General features: G+C 60.8%; 1 protein-coding gene across 2 annotated transcripts; it reads right to left on the bottom strand.

Moving 5' to 3' along the window:
• Nucleotides 1–770: 770 nt before the first annotated feature.
• Nucleotides 771–11,579, bottom strand: NOP53 (NOP53 ribosome biogenesis factor; the record flags this gene model as incomplete). 2 transcript variants are annotated; one of them, XM_079800773.1, is made up of 13 exons in its annotated part: nt 11,236–11,579; nt 10,717–10,781; nt 8,858–8,966; nt 8,000–8,199; nt 7,613–7,683; nt 6,681–6,776; nt 5,463–5,567; nt 5,152–5,367; nt 4,532–4,707; nt 4,260–4,326; nt 3,487–3,563; nt 3,348–3,404; nt 771–3,129 (listed from the first exon to the last, which is right to left on the bottom strand). In XM_079800773.1, exons 1-13 carry the CDS (start codon nt 11,457–11,459, stop codon nt 3,123–3,125), a joined length of 1,470 nt encoding a protein of 489 aa, XP_079656899.1. In that variant the 5' UTR covers nt 11,460–11,579. The 2 variants fall into 2 exon arrangements, with proteins under 2 accessions (XP_079656899.1, XP_079656898.1); XM_079800772.1 differs by lacking the exon at nt 771–3,129 and having other exon boundaries at nt 3,344–3,404; nt 11,236–11,487.
• Nucleotides 11,580–12,393: the final 814 nt, after the last annotated feature.

Here is a 12,393-nt window from a genome sequence, read left to right as displayed (position 1 = left end):
CCCTAACATTGTTTTAATGGCAAACACTCATCTAGGATTTACCCTGTGCCAGGCCCCGTTCCAAGCACTTTCAGATACAGACTCACTTTGTCCTGGCGATAAACGAGTGAGGTGGGTAATATCATGATGTCCATTTTGCGAATAGGAACCCTGAAGCACAGAGAGGGTGAGTAACCTTCACAAGGTCACACAGTGGATATGCAACTGAGCTGGGATTTGAAATCGGTACGCTGGACCCCCAAACCCCAGCTCTTAACCATTCTAGGCTCCCGCCTACAGATGACCCCCATCCTCTGAAAGAGTCAAGTCGTCCTCATTCCGCGGGACAGATTACCCAGTTAGTGGGTAGACCTTCCCAGTTGTTTTATATCACAGAGGCAGGTCCAGGTTTTGTGGTGCCTGAAGCTTTCCAGTTTGGGGAACCCCTTTAGGAAAAGTTACAAATTCAACGAGAGATGCAGGGCCTTGGAAGGAACCAGTGCCAATAAGTAGCCAAAACAAGCTCCCTCGGCATCTCGCTCAAGCCCATGTGCCTGTCTCCCAAAGTTATTAGGGATGTTTTCAAACAGTAGTCAAGCTTTCCGTATACCCTCCCACCGAGACCCTACCATTCACATTTCACTGCACTCTGGTTTGTTTTTAAAAGTATTTTTATTGATTTCAGAGGAAACATCAATAATGAGAGAATCATCCATCAATTGGCCACTCCTACATTCCTCCCACTGGGGATCAAGCCCACAACCCGGGCATGTGCCCTGACCGGGAATCGAACTGTGACCCTTGGTTCCTAAGTCGATGCTCAACCGCTGAGCCACGCCGGTTTTTGCTGCATCCGCCCATTCATCCCGATGGTTTTATGCACTCCCAAGGAAGCCACAGGCATCAGTTCAGCTTGCAAATCGTTTAACTAGAGTTCAGCATCCCAAGTTTTTCCTTTTGCTGTAAAATTCAGATGTGAAAGGTAATTGACGTGCCGTGAAGCACGCACATGCCTTTGCCACAGAACCGTCTTTGCACACACGGGAACGGGCACGTTTCCCCAGGCCATAAAACAGCGTGAATTTCCTGCGGACTCGGCCTCACTCAAGGCTGCAGGATTTGCCCTTGAGCAGCTGTGACCACCTCACCCCATCCATGAATTGGGCGGATGCGCTGATGGCCACCTCTGGACATTGAGTTTCCTCCCTTCTCCCAGCAGGTTCCTCAGATTCATTCCCCAGGATGTTTACTGGGTCAGAGGCCAGGGCTTAAGGCTTTTAAAAAAAATCTTTATTGTTGAGTTTTACATAGTTTGGGGCTCTTTAGCAGGCACCTGGAAGCTTTCATTTCCACCTCAACCTACCATCCTACCTCTCCCCCACCCAAACTGCCCCCAACCCAGCTGTTTTATCTGTACAACATTCCCTCTTATTTTTAAGACAGGAGAGGGGAACAGTTCTTAGTCATGATGTTTTACAGGATGTTGGGGGGACGGGGGCGGTGGCTCTGATGTCTCCCCCTTCACCAATTTATTTTCTAAATTGCTTGCTCTATTTTCATAAGTACCTTGTCCTGGAAAAACCTTTCCAAGTGGCTGCAATAAAAAATAGAGAATGCTGCCCTAACTGGTTTGGCTCAGTGGATAGAGCGTCGGCCTGCAGACTCAAGGGTTCCAGGTTCGACTCCAGTCAAGGGCATGTACCTTGGTGGTGGGCACATCCCCAGTAGGGAGTGTGCAGGAGGCAGCTGAATCGGTGTCTCTCTCATCGATGTTTCTAACTCTCTATCCCTCTCCCTTCCTCTCTGTAAAAAAAAAAAAAAAAAAAAATCAACAAAATATATTTTTAAAAAATATATGTTTAACAGAAAACTAAAAATACTGAACACTTGTCTCTTACAAAAGATACACTAGACAAAGTCAAAAGGAATAGCCTGGAAGAAATGTTTGGAATATGTATGCCGGACTTCAGATCTGTAATAAATAAAGAGCCACTACAAATAAACAAACATGAAAATGACAAACGGCCTAGAAAAAAAATGGTCTAAAGGTCTGAACCTGCACAGAAGAGGGAATTGCCGTGATCCTACAGCGATGCTCGCCCTCACGGGCACAAGTAAACAGCAAGATCACGTGGTCGTGAAGCCACGAGGGAACAAGTGGGCTCTATGCGGCTGGAGGGTAAAGGTCAGCACAGCCTAACTCGTCAAATGACCCCTTAGATATACTTCCCTTCAGCCCAGACTCTTGACCTAGACACGTGACATGGCACGTGCAGCTATTCGCTCCAGTGCCACTAGGGGCAATATGGGCCTCGTAGTGGAATCTGACACGCTCTGTCCCTGAGCTGTGACAAACAGGAAGTGCCTTGTAGACCCTGCTCATTCCCTACCGTGCACTACAAGGCAAGTTAGAAACCACGCATGGTATGATTCTACCCAAGAAAAATAAAAAATAATTTTATTTTCACATGGACAGTACGGTTTTTAACAGTGGCACACGGGACATAATGGCTCCCTTTACCCCAACTGCAGTGACAGCCAGCTCCGCAGAGGGTTGAATGGAGGGCAGGTCACGGATGACAGCCACGGGTTTTGGTCTCTTCATGCACCGTCTCCATGACTAACAGTGACAACAGTCCTTTAGTACTTGGAGAATTAAGGTTTCGGAAAAGATTACATAGGTGTGTGGGGGAAGGAAAAGTCTCTTTCCATGCTTCTGTTCCCTCGCCTGTAAAATGGGTAAGTCTAGCGCCCTTAACCGGGTGGGCGTGAGGGCTCTGCCTGAAAGCCACTCCCACTGTGACAGGCCTGTCATCAAAACCCGCCCCTCACCGCCTGGGCCAGAGCAGGGGGCTCCCCCAAGCCAGAAACCCAGGTGGGACCTCCGCTCCTCCCGAGCCTGCCAGCGCGTCTCCTCTCAGACCCTCAGGGGAAAGGGGGGCCCAGTCTGTCCCCTAGGGACAGGCCCTCTGCTAGTCCTGGGCTCTCGCCAGGGCTGGAGGACATGAAGGTTCTGGAACCTACACCCCTGTGAGCGAGAGGGGGACAGACAGAAGCTGCCCACAGAGGGGGAGTAACACGCGAGGCCCAAGTGTTGGTCCGAAGGTGCTTTATTGAAGGGCGAGGCTCCGCATCAGCAGCAGCTACAACCTGGGGACAGAGGAGGGGGCTGAGGGTAGACGAGGGCAGTGGGGGCCCCATGTTCTCACCCACTTGACACCCCCTCTGGTTTGGGCTCTTCCATTTCCTTTTGGGGACCCTCCTGCCCCCCAACTCTGGGTTCAGGTGCACCTGGTGCACAGTTACCAGGTTGGGACAGGCCTGGGGACCCCGTGGATGCCACAGGAAGGAGAAGGGGCGTCACTCACTGGATCTCCCGGAACGCCCGCTTCTCCACGAGCTTCACTTTGTACTTGCGCTTGAACCTGGAGAAAAAGGAGAGCGAGCTGGTTGGTGGTGCATGCCCACCAAACACTGGGGGCCCCCCCTCCAGGCAGCGGCCCTCACTTGGCTCTCTCCCGGGGCTCGATCATGTTTCTCCTCTGGAAGCTCTTGAACCGGTCACGGAGGATGTTGCCCTCGGGCTGCGGAGACAGAGGGGGTGTCATGGGCGCTGGCAGAACCCCAGGCCTGACCTCTGACCTCTCCCGGAGGGTCCAGCCAGGGCTCAGGGAGGCTCACTAGTTTCCCGTCCGCAGAGCCTCGGGCGCCAGGGCTCCGCTGGCCCTGAGCTCCCGGGGGGGACGGTATGACCTCCCGCTGCCTGAGCTGGGTTTGGAGGATCACAGGAGGAGGCCGGTGAGGTGGAAGGGGGCGCACAAGCAGAGGGAGCGGCGAGGCCAGGCCAGGGGTCAGGGGTCAAAGAGGGGCACAGCAGGCCCACTGAGGCAGCACGGGGCTGCAGGCCAGTGGCCGGGCGAACACTGGGCTCCCTCTGGGGCACTGGGGAGCCATGGAGGTTACGAGTGGGGAGGAACACGGTCCCTTCTGCGCTTTAGGGTGACCCTCGGGGACTGGAGAGGACAAGGGCGGCAGACCAGGGGCTGCGACGGGGCCGGGCTGGGACGAAAGGCCTCTGAACCCATCACATCAGCTGCCCCGCACCCTGGGGCCCGCCATCTGACCCGTGCCCTCAGCCCCCAGGCATCAGCCCCACTGGCCCAGCCTGGGGGCAGCCATAGTGTCGCCCACAGCCCCTGGGGGGCACGGGGAGCAAGGATGATGTCATCACCGGGCACGGGCCCCCGCACAGCCCTCGGCACCCCCAGCTGGGCCAGTACCTTCAGGGTCCGGAGCGAGTCGGCCAGCTCTGAGCTGAGCTGCACGTCGATGTCGGGGGCCTGGTACCTGGAGAGCAGGGCAGGCGTTCAGGGGCCGGACCAGGCAGAGTCCAAAGACCCCTCCTGGGGAGTGGGCTAGGCAGTGGGCCTCTGAGGACACGGGGCTTCGGGGGAGACGCGGTCTCGCAGGAGGGCCAGGCTGAGCACAGGCAGGGCACTGGGATGGGGATCAGGGCCCCCGCCGGCCGCCCCGAGGACCCCCCGGGCCTCACTTGAGCCGCCCCAGCCTGCGGGGCTTGTCGGCCTCGGCCAGCCGCTGTGCCCGCCGTCGTTCCCGCCGCCGCGCCAGCTCTGCCAGCCGCTGTGCCACCTGGGCCTTGATCCCGCGCAGCCTGAAGAGCTCCTGGTGCCGCAGCCGGGCGGCCCGCACCGCGGCCTGCTGTGCCCGCTGCAGGACGGCTGGGGTCAGGCCTCGGCGCAGCGCCCTCTGCCCTGCGGGGCCTGGTCTCCACCCGGGCCCCCCGCCACCTCCCACAGGATGGCTCTCCTGGCCACCTGAGCCCCGGTCACAACAGGCCAGCTGCTCGTTTCCCCACAGCTGTGGTCTCCCGAACCTTCCTCACCCATCAACCCCAGCGCCCCGAATGGGCAGGAGGACCTCGGTCTAGCCTGTCCCCCTGCAACCCCTGAACCCAGAGTGGTGTCTGGAGGGCGCTGGGAAACAGTCTCAATCAGCTGGCAGAGCAGCTGCGAAGATCCCAAATGGAGGGGGAAAATAGAGAAGGGGTCGAGGGACCAGGGAGGGCGGGCGGCGGACATGATGGAAAGTGGGCTGAGGACAGAAGAAATCAGGCTGCGGGAGCAGAGAGCAGACCTGAGCCCACGTGCTCACCAGCATCCGGGCGGCCTTTTCCCGCCGACGCTGCTGCTCCGTCTTCTTCTCCACAGCGGCCAGGCGGGCAGGCGTGGCGGCCTCGGCTCCTCCGAACTGGTCATCTCTGGCCTGGTCTCCAGCCCCCTCGGGCCCCTGGCCCTGGCCCTCGCCTGGCTCCCCCTCCCCATCCGACTCCTCCAGCAGCCCCTGGCACATCTCCTCAAATGTAGACTCCTGGGGGGAGAGGGTGTCAGTGGACAGGGAGGGTGTCAGGGGCCAGGCAAAGGGGAGACTCGGAGGAGGGGAGGGGTGGGCAGGTGTGGGCTCACCTGGGTGGCGGCCTGCTCGGCGGGGGGCAGGGCCAGCTGCCGCTCCAGCTTCTCCGCCTCCCTCTGCCGCTGCAGCTCCACCTCGTGGGCTTCCCAGAGCAGCGTCTGGGGGGGACAGGGTAAGGTAAGTGCGGAGCCCCGGACCTGGTCCCCCACCCCAGCACCCAGCCCCTCCTCTCCCTGGTTCCCAGTTACAGCCTCACCCGCCCTCCCCGCAGCGGCTTCCCTGCCGGTTCTCGTAAAGGACAGTCTGGGCTGCACACACCGTGATTCATTTACATGAAACACCCAGAAACGCAAATCCGTGGGCAGGAAAGAGCGTGGTGGTGCCTAAGACGGGGGGACGGGACTGGGGGCGATGAGCATTGCGGTGATATCTACAGGGCTCAGCGCATATACGTGGCACCACCGACATGTGCCCCTAAGTGGGCGAATCCTATGGCACAGGAATTATTACATGTTTTTATATGGCAAAGCATTACATGCTTTTAGAAAATGATGATCTTCCCTCCTCCTCCCCAGCACCCCGCCGCCCACACCTGTCCAAGGGGAGCAGACTGCGGCCAGGCTCCTCCCACCATCTGGGTGCGGCATTTGTTTCTGCCGACACCACGCCGCTACCATGTGGGCCCCCCCTCCACTCCTGCTGTCAGACACCCTCTAATGCCCGATGTGGAACAGCATTCACGCGTGTCCTGCACCTACTCATGACCTCGTTCCTCTCCGGGAACATGTGCTCCCGAGGGGTGTCCCCACTGTTCACACCTGTGCTCAACATACGTCTGCGATGAACAGGGATCTCACAGCCAGGTTTCTTGTGGCTAAACTGCCCTCGGCCTTAGGCACTTGGCCACAGGCGTCTGTTAACGGCTTACTAAGGCGCTCTGCACCCACGTGCCGTGAACTTCCCAAGAGCTGTATCCACTGTACCCGCCTGAAACTCCCATTCTCCTCCTCCCACAGCTCACTGCCCCGTCCTCAGCTGTGTCCCCTCCTCCAGGAAGCCCTCCTGACCCCCAAGCTGGGTGTGTGGCCCCTCTGGGTTCCCCCTTCCCAGCCCCGCCTCTGGGTCATCACTGTCTCCTCTGCTGGACTGCGAGCCCCCGGAGGACAGGCCTGGGACTAACTCTGAGCCCCAGCTCTGGGTGGGCTCGGAGAACGTGCCGGCGAGGGAAGGCCGACCCCGCGACTTAGGCACCGGCTGAGCGGGCTGCGTACCTGGTGGTCCTCAAAGGACGGGTTGTAGGAGGCTCCGGAGGGTGTCACCTCCACAGCAGGCACCTGGGACGGCTTGGTGTGGAGACGCGGCGGCCGCTGGACGAAACGCCAAGCAGGTGAGGCCTGGGAGCACCGGGACTCCCTCCTCACGGGCTCCAGGCTGGGCGGTGCCGTGGGCGCCCGTGTCTGGGACAATGGCCACCTGGTTCCCCGGGAGTGGCGTCCCCAGGACCAGCCAGCCCCCTGCCGGGGCTCTGCCCACCTTTCCTGAGATCAGCCCCCGTGACCCCGCGGCCTGTCACTGACCCTGCAGCAGCGCCCAGAGCAGCCCTCCACCCCCTGGGCACCTGTGAGAGCCACACAACCCGGGCCCACTGGGCCCTCTGCATCTTAACCAGACCCCAGCGATCGCGTCTCCCCCCCCCCCCCCCCCCCCCCCCGGGCTGAGCAGCACCCGCACAGCACCTCCACTTGCAGACTTTCCTCGTCCCTGCCCCCTGCCTGCCCCTGGCCCCCCCAGCAGAAGCCGGGGGTCACCCGGATACCCTGCCCTCATCCCCCTCCCACCTCAACCCCGTCTCCTCACAACCCATATCCCACCCTCTCCTTTGCAACAAAACAGCAGAATAAAACTCTGAAACCTGAGCTGCTCCCTCTGCCTCCCCCCAGCCTCCCCCACCCCCAGAGGACGCCTGAAGGACGCCCCCGCCCCCCTGCCACTGCCTGGCCTGGAGGCTCCCCAGGTCCCTAACCCTCAGCACCATCTTCTCTGCGGCAAGGGCTGCCCTGAAGCACCTGCTCTCTCCCCGCGAGGCGACCAGCCAGGTGCGTCCCAGCAGGACGGGCTCTGCGCCCCGAGCTCTGCGGCCCAAATGCAAGGGCGTCCCCCGCTCCCCAGCCCCTCGCCCCTGACCGCCCGGAACGCCACTCACCTTCACTCCTTTCTTCTTGGTCTGCTCCAGGAAGAAGGGGTCCTGGCCAGCCAACGGCCGCTCCAGAGGGTCTGCGGAGGCAGCGGGTGCTGGGGGCTGGCCCGTGTGGGGAGCCGCCATGACCCCTCCGACCCTCCCTTTCCACAGATGGCTCTGAAGCCCGGGAGGGAAGAACTGACTCTCAGACCCCGAGGGGCCCCGAAAACCAGGCAAAAAGCAGCTGGCGGGCTCCCGAAGGCAGGAGAGCGCGGGGCTGAGGGCGGGAGCCGGCCCTCCGGACGCCACTTCCAGACTCTGCCGAGGAGGGTGAGGAGGGTGGAGACACCCGCAGGGCACCCCTTAGACATCACGCACGCTGTGACCCCCCCAGGTGACTGCAGCACTCACTGTCTGTGGCCCAGAGGTCGTAGAAGGGCCGCTCGGCGGTGTCCTGGGGCCCGGGCCTGGCGTTGGCCGCAGGAGGGCTGCGGAGCCGGGCCTGCGCCCTGCGCACCTCTCGGGGCAGCTCGCCCTGCTTTGCCAGCCTCTCCCATAGCTGCTCCTTCCGCTTGAGCTTCTTGGCGTTGGGGACCTGGTGGGCAAGGATGCTGGGCGGGGGAAGCGCACAGGCAAAGTGGGTGAGGGCAGCCCGGGAAGGGCCCGGCTCCCCAGTCGGGCTCCCCACCCCTGCTCGCCCCACCACTTGGGCACCCCACCTCCAGCAGCCCCTCTCCCAGGCCAGCTTCCTCCCAGCAGCTTCAGAGAGCATCTGCCAGGTCTGTCTCCAGCCCAGGCCTCTCTGAGCCTGAGGCCCAAAAAGCAATGCCCCAGGGCCCTTGCCCCATATCTCCCAGCACCTCACACCTCACACACCACACCTCACACACCACACAACGCCGACCTCAGCATGCCCCTCCTCCTGCCACACTCCCACCCTCCACCCACCATCCACCCATCGCCTGACCACCTGCCCCTCCTCCAGGGGTCAGTCACTAAGCCCGGCCTGACCCACCTCCTGCCCCCCCATCCCGAGTCCCTGGCAGGTCCAGGTCCCATCCTCGCCTGCTCCAGCCACAGCCCCCCAGCCCTGCCTCACACCCCCTAATCGTTCTCCAAAGCCCAAATCTGACCCCATCCCGGCCCTCCAAGTGACCCACCCCCTCCCCCTCCCTCCCCGGGAGCTGCTTCCGGGCAGGAAGTGAGGGGCTGAGCACAGGCAGGAGGCCCACGCCGCGGGAAAGCAGGGCCCAGAGTGTGGGCACTCACTCTTTGGGGGCAGGGATCTTGGAGGTGTTCTCTAGCACCAGGTCCACCCGCAGGGGCTTCTTGGGGAGCAGTGGCCTCTTCTGGCCTCTGGTCCTCTTCCTGTCGCGCTCTGGGAGTGGAGGGAGGAGAGGAATCAAGGCCTAGGCCTCCGCCTGTCCCAGGCCAGCTCCTCACCCCCCACATGGCCGTTCCATGGCACCTGCGTCCCAGCAGACTTGGGGGCCCCGGGCTGACTCAGGCCCCTGCCTGGGGAAGGACGCCCCCAAGGCTCTGTCCCCCACCACACGCATCCCCCGGGCCAGCTGGACCAGCCCTGTGCTGGGCGCAGAGGGAGTCAGCCCCACAGCCCACACACAAGAGGCTTCCGGACACGGCGGGGACACGGCCACAGAACCAGAAAGACCAACAAGGAAGGAGCAGGTGGCCAGGGAGCTGGGCTCGGGACCCGACAGGCCGATTCTCAGCACAACAGCCTTTACGTCTAAAACCTCCGTGAGAAGCAAGAGCTCCAGGACAAACCCGTTCCCTCCCGTTCACCGTGGGACCCCGTGAAAACGACTCTGCTCCTCTGGCTCCCAAATGAGATGTCAACGCCGACCTCGCAGGGCGGCTTGGGCGCCAAGCGGTGACACCCGTGAGCTCGCAGCCACTGCCGCCTCTCCGCCCTTTTTAACCTAAAGCAGAACCTACACACGCCCCTCCTGCTCCCGAGACCTCCCTCCCCCCGGCGCAGCCTTCCCTGCTTCCTCACCGGCCACGGGGCCGTCCTGACTGCCTGCCTGAGCCCAGATCCCCTCCTGTGAAACCCACCTCGTCAGCAGCCACCCTGCCCTCGCTGAAGGTCTCCTCTGCCTGAAAGCGGGCCCGGCCCCTCACTGACCTGGGTCCGCTCGCTTTGGTGAGAACAGGTCCCCTGACTGATCTCCATGACCGGGAAGGGTGTCCCGCTGCAGAAGCCGCTTGGCATGTGCTCGACACGGCTGTCAGCGTTCCCATGAAGCAGACCCCTTCGCCTGCTCTGCCCCCCGTTACAGCAGAAGCCTGTTCCCGGTCGGTGTCCAGGTGCTGACAGACACCCTCACCGTCCCTCACTCACTCCCCCACCTGTCTCAGCACCTCCCGGCCCTGCATTCCGGCAAATTATAACCAGCGGGTTAAGACCAGTTTCTCACCTACTCCTTCAAGTGGGCCCACTCCTTCTTATTAAAGCAGGTTTTATTAACTAAAACTGGTCTGATTCCTTTACTGCAGGTCCTTGACTTGCTTTTCGGCAAACTGATGAGCCCCGATATTTTACGTCTAATCTACTCATCGAGACAGACCCCTGCTGCCTTTTCTGTGCACTGAGATCCGATACCTCCTTTAAGTTAGGGCCCGGCCTGCTTTCTGCTCATCTCAGGCCCTCTTGTTTGTGAAAGGGTTAAAGAGAATAAAACGGAGCACAAAAAGACTTATTGTGCTCAGCAGACATTTTGCAGAAAGCTTGCAGCACCGCATAGCTCAGACAACCAGACACCTGGTCCAGGGAGGAACCAAGGATGGACGGGACCCTGACGTCAGCAGAGCGGCTTGCAGCCAGCAAGGAGGAATAAAAACCTCTCCCTGCTCTCTTCGCTGATGCCTTTCTCAGGCTCAGCCCCCCTGTACCCAGGTGCCGGGAATAAGTCTTTTTTCATACGTTATGGCCTCATGTCAGAGGTGCGCGACCCCGGCCCACTCCAAACCTTCCAGTTTACAGTGAAGCCCCTCTTAGGAAGTGTCTGCCATCCAAGCCATGTCATCCGCGCAGACTCTCAGAGGCTGAGGTGGGCTAGACAACACCAATCATTGCCTAGCAACGCCACAAAGCCCTTCCTCACCTCTGTCCTTGGGGCCAGTATCCACGAAGAAGAGTTTATCATCGGGGGCCTCCGATACCAAGCCACTGGGAGATGGAAATACAGAATGTCAGCCACAAAAATAAAAAAATAAAGAACGTCAGCCACAGATGTCCGGGAGGGAGCAAGGTGCTGCGGGAGGAGTAGGTTTCGCTTCGCAGGGAGGGCCCAGCTTCCGCTTAGGCTCATTCAAGCCTCGTCTTGCTGGGGTGGGACCCCTGCAGGGTCAGGCTTCTCCCGGCGGTTTACAGGACGCAATACTTAAAGTCCACTACGCCAGGCTGGGTGCATGGGTCACAGACTCTAGAAAATTACAGGACAGGTTTCCCTGAATTCTAACTTAACGGGGAGTCCCATACCTGGTAACCCGACCAAGTCCCTCAGCCGCCCACCCAGGGTCCCCAGCACAGGCGCTCCCAGCACCCGGAAGTCCCCAGCCCGCTCGGGCTCCCCGGACCAGATAGAACGTGGCCCAACAGCCGGAAGTCCCGCCCCACGCACCCGCTCGTGCGCTCCTGTAGCCGCACGTCCTCTAGGAATTGATCGACTTCCAGCCCCAGCGGCTCCTGCGCGAGCCGCCGCCAGCCCCGCTTCTTATTTCTTGGGCCTCGCCGCCGCCGCCTCAGCGCTGGGTCCACCGAAGTGGGCCGCAGCCCCAGGAAGCCGGAATCGGCCTCGCTTTTCGAGCGGAGCTTGCCGCTACCACCACTGCTCCCTGCCGCCATCTTGTTAAAGGAAGTCTCCAGCTGCCGGCAGCGGAAATCCGGCGTGGGGCATGCGCGCGCAGATCTCCCGCCCACTTCCGGGACTCGCGGCGGCGGGCGCCATCTTGGTAAAGGGGATGGGAGGAGCCAAGGGGCAGGGAGGCAGCCATCTTGAGCAAGGGTAAATGGCTCCTCCCTCCTCTGCGGATTCCCGTCCGCCGCGGGTTTTAGGTACTTGGCTCTCGCCCCGGCCAAACATCATTCCCAGACGCCCAGGAATATTTTTAAATCTGAGTGTTATTTTTTAAAAATAGTCTTCTTAGAAAAGGAAAATCGGAACCATTACTGGCAGATTCGGGGCAAGGCACGTTCCAATCGCAGAACGCTTGGCCGGTCAGTGTACCAACCCTGGAATCCTGGCAATCCGGGAGCTTTCGGGATGTGGAGGTTGGAAGCATAGGAATGCACAGGCGAGGCATGTTAGGAACACACTGTTAGGTCTCCGCAGGCGCACACCCAGGGCGTTCACCTTGGGCAAGCTGCGGGCGGAGCTCCGCCTCGGTTTCCCCGTCTGTAAAATGGGGGTGCTAACAGCACATCTGTCTCATCGACTTTCCTGGAGAATAAACGAGGTAATATATTCCTGCGAAGCTTTTACGATTGTGCCTGGCACCTAAACGTTAGCCCTTGCCGCTGCCTCAGCCCTGCGCTTCATCTCGGACCCAACCAAGTCTTCACTGTTTACAAATAAGGAAGGAAGCTCGGCGGCCCTGGCACCCAGCCCAGGGCCCGGGGCCTCGTGGAGGCTGCTCTAGGCTCCGAGAGGAGGCCAAGGCGCCGGGAGGGGAGGAGCCCGCCGAGTCGCACAGCGCGGGGAGCCTCGGGAAGGAGCCGGGCCCTGGGAACGCGGGCGCCCGCCACCCCGGCGGGGGACTCGGCCCGCAGCCCGCCCCGC

This window comes from Cnephaeus nilssonii, assembly GCF_951640355.1.
Source record: "Cnephaeus nilssonii genome assembly, chromosome: 20".
Taxonomy (NCBI): domain Eukaryota; kingdom Metazoa; phylum Chordata; class Mammalia; order Chiroptera; family Vespertilionidae; genus Cnephaeus; species Cnephaeus nilssonii.
Note: the sequence above shows the minus strand (reverse complement) of the source record. Positions and strands in the feature narration are given on the sequence as shown.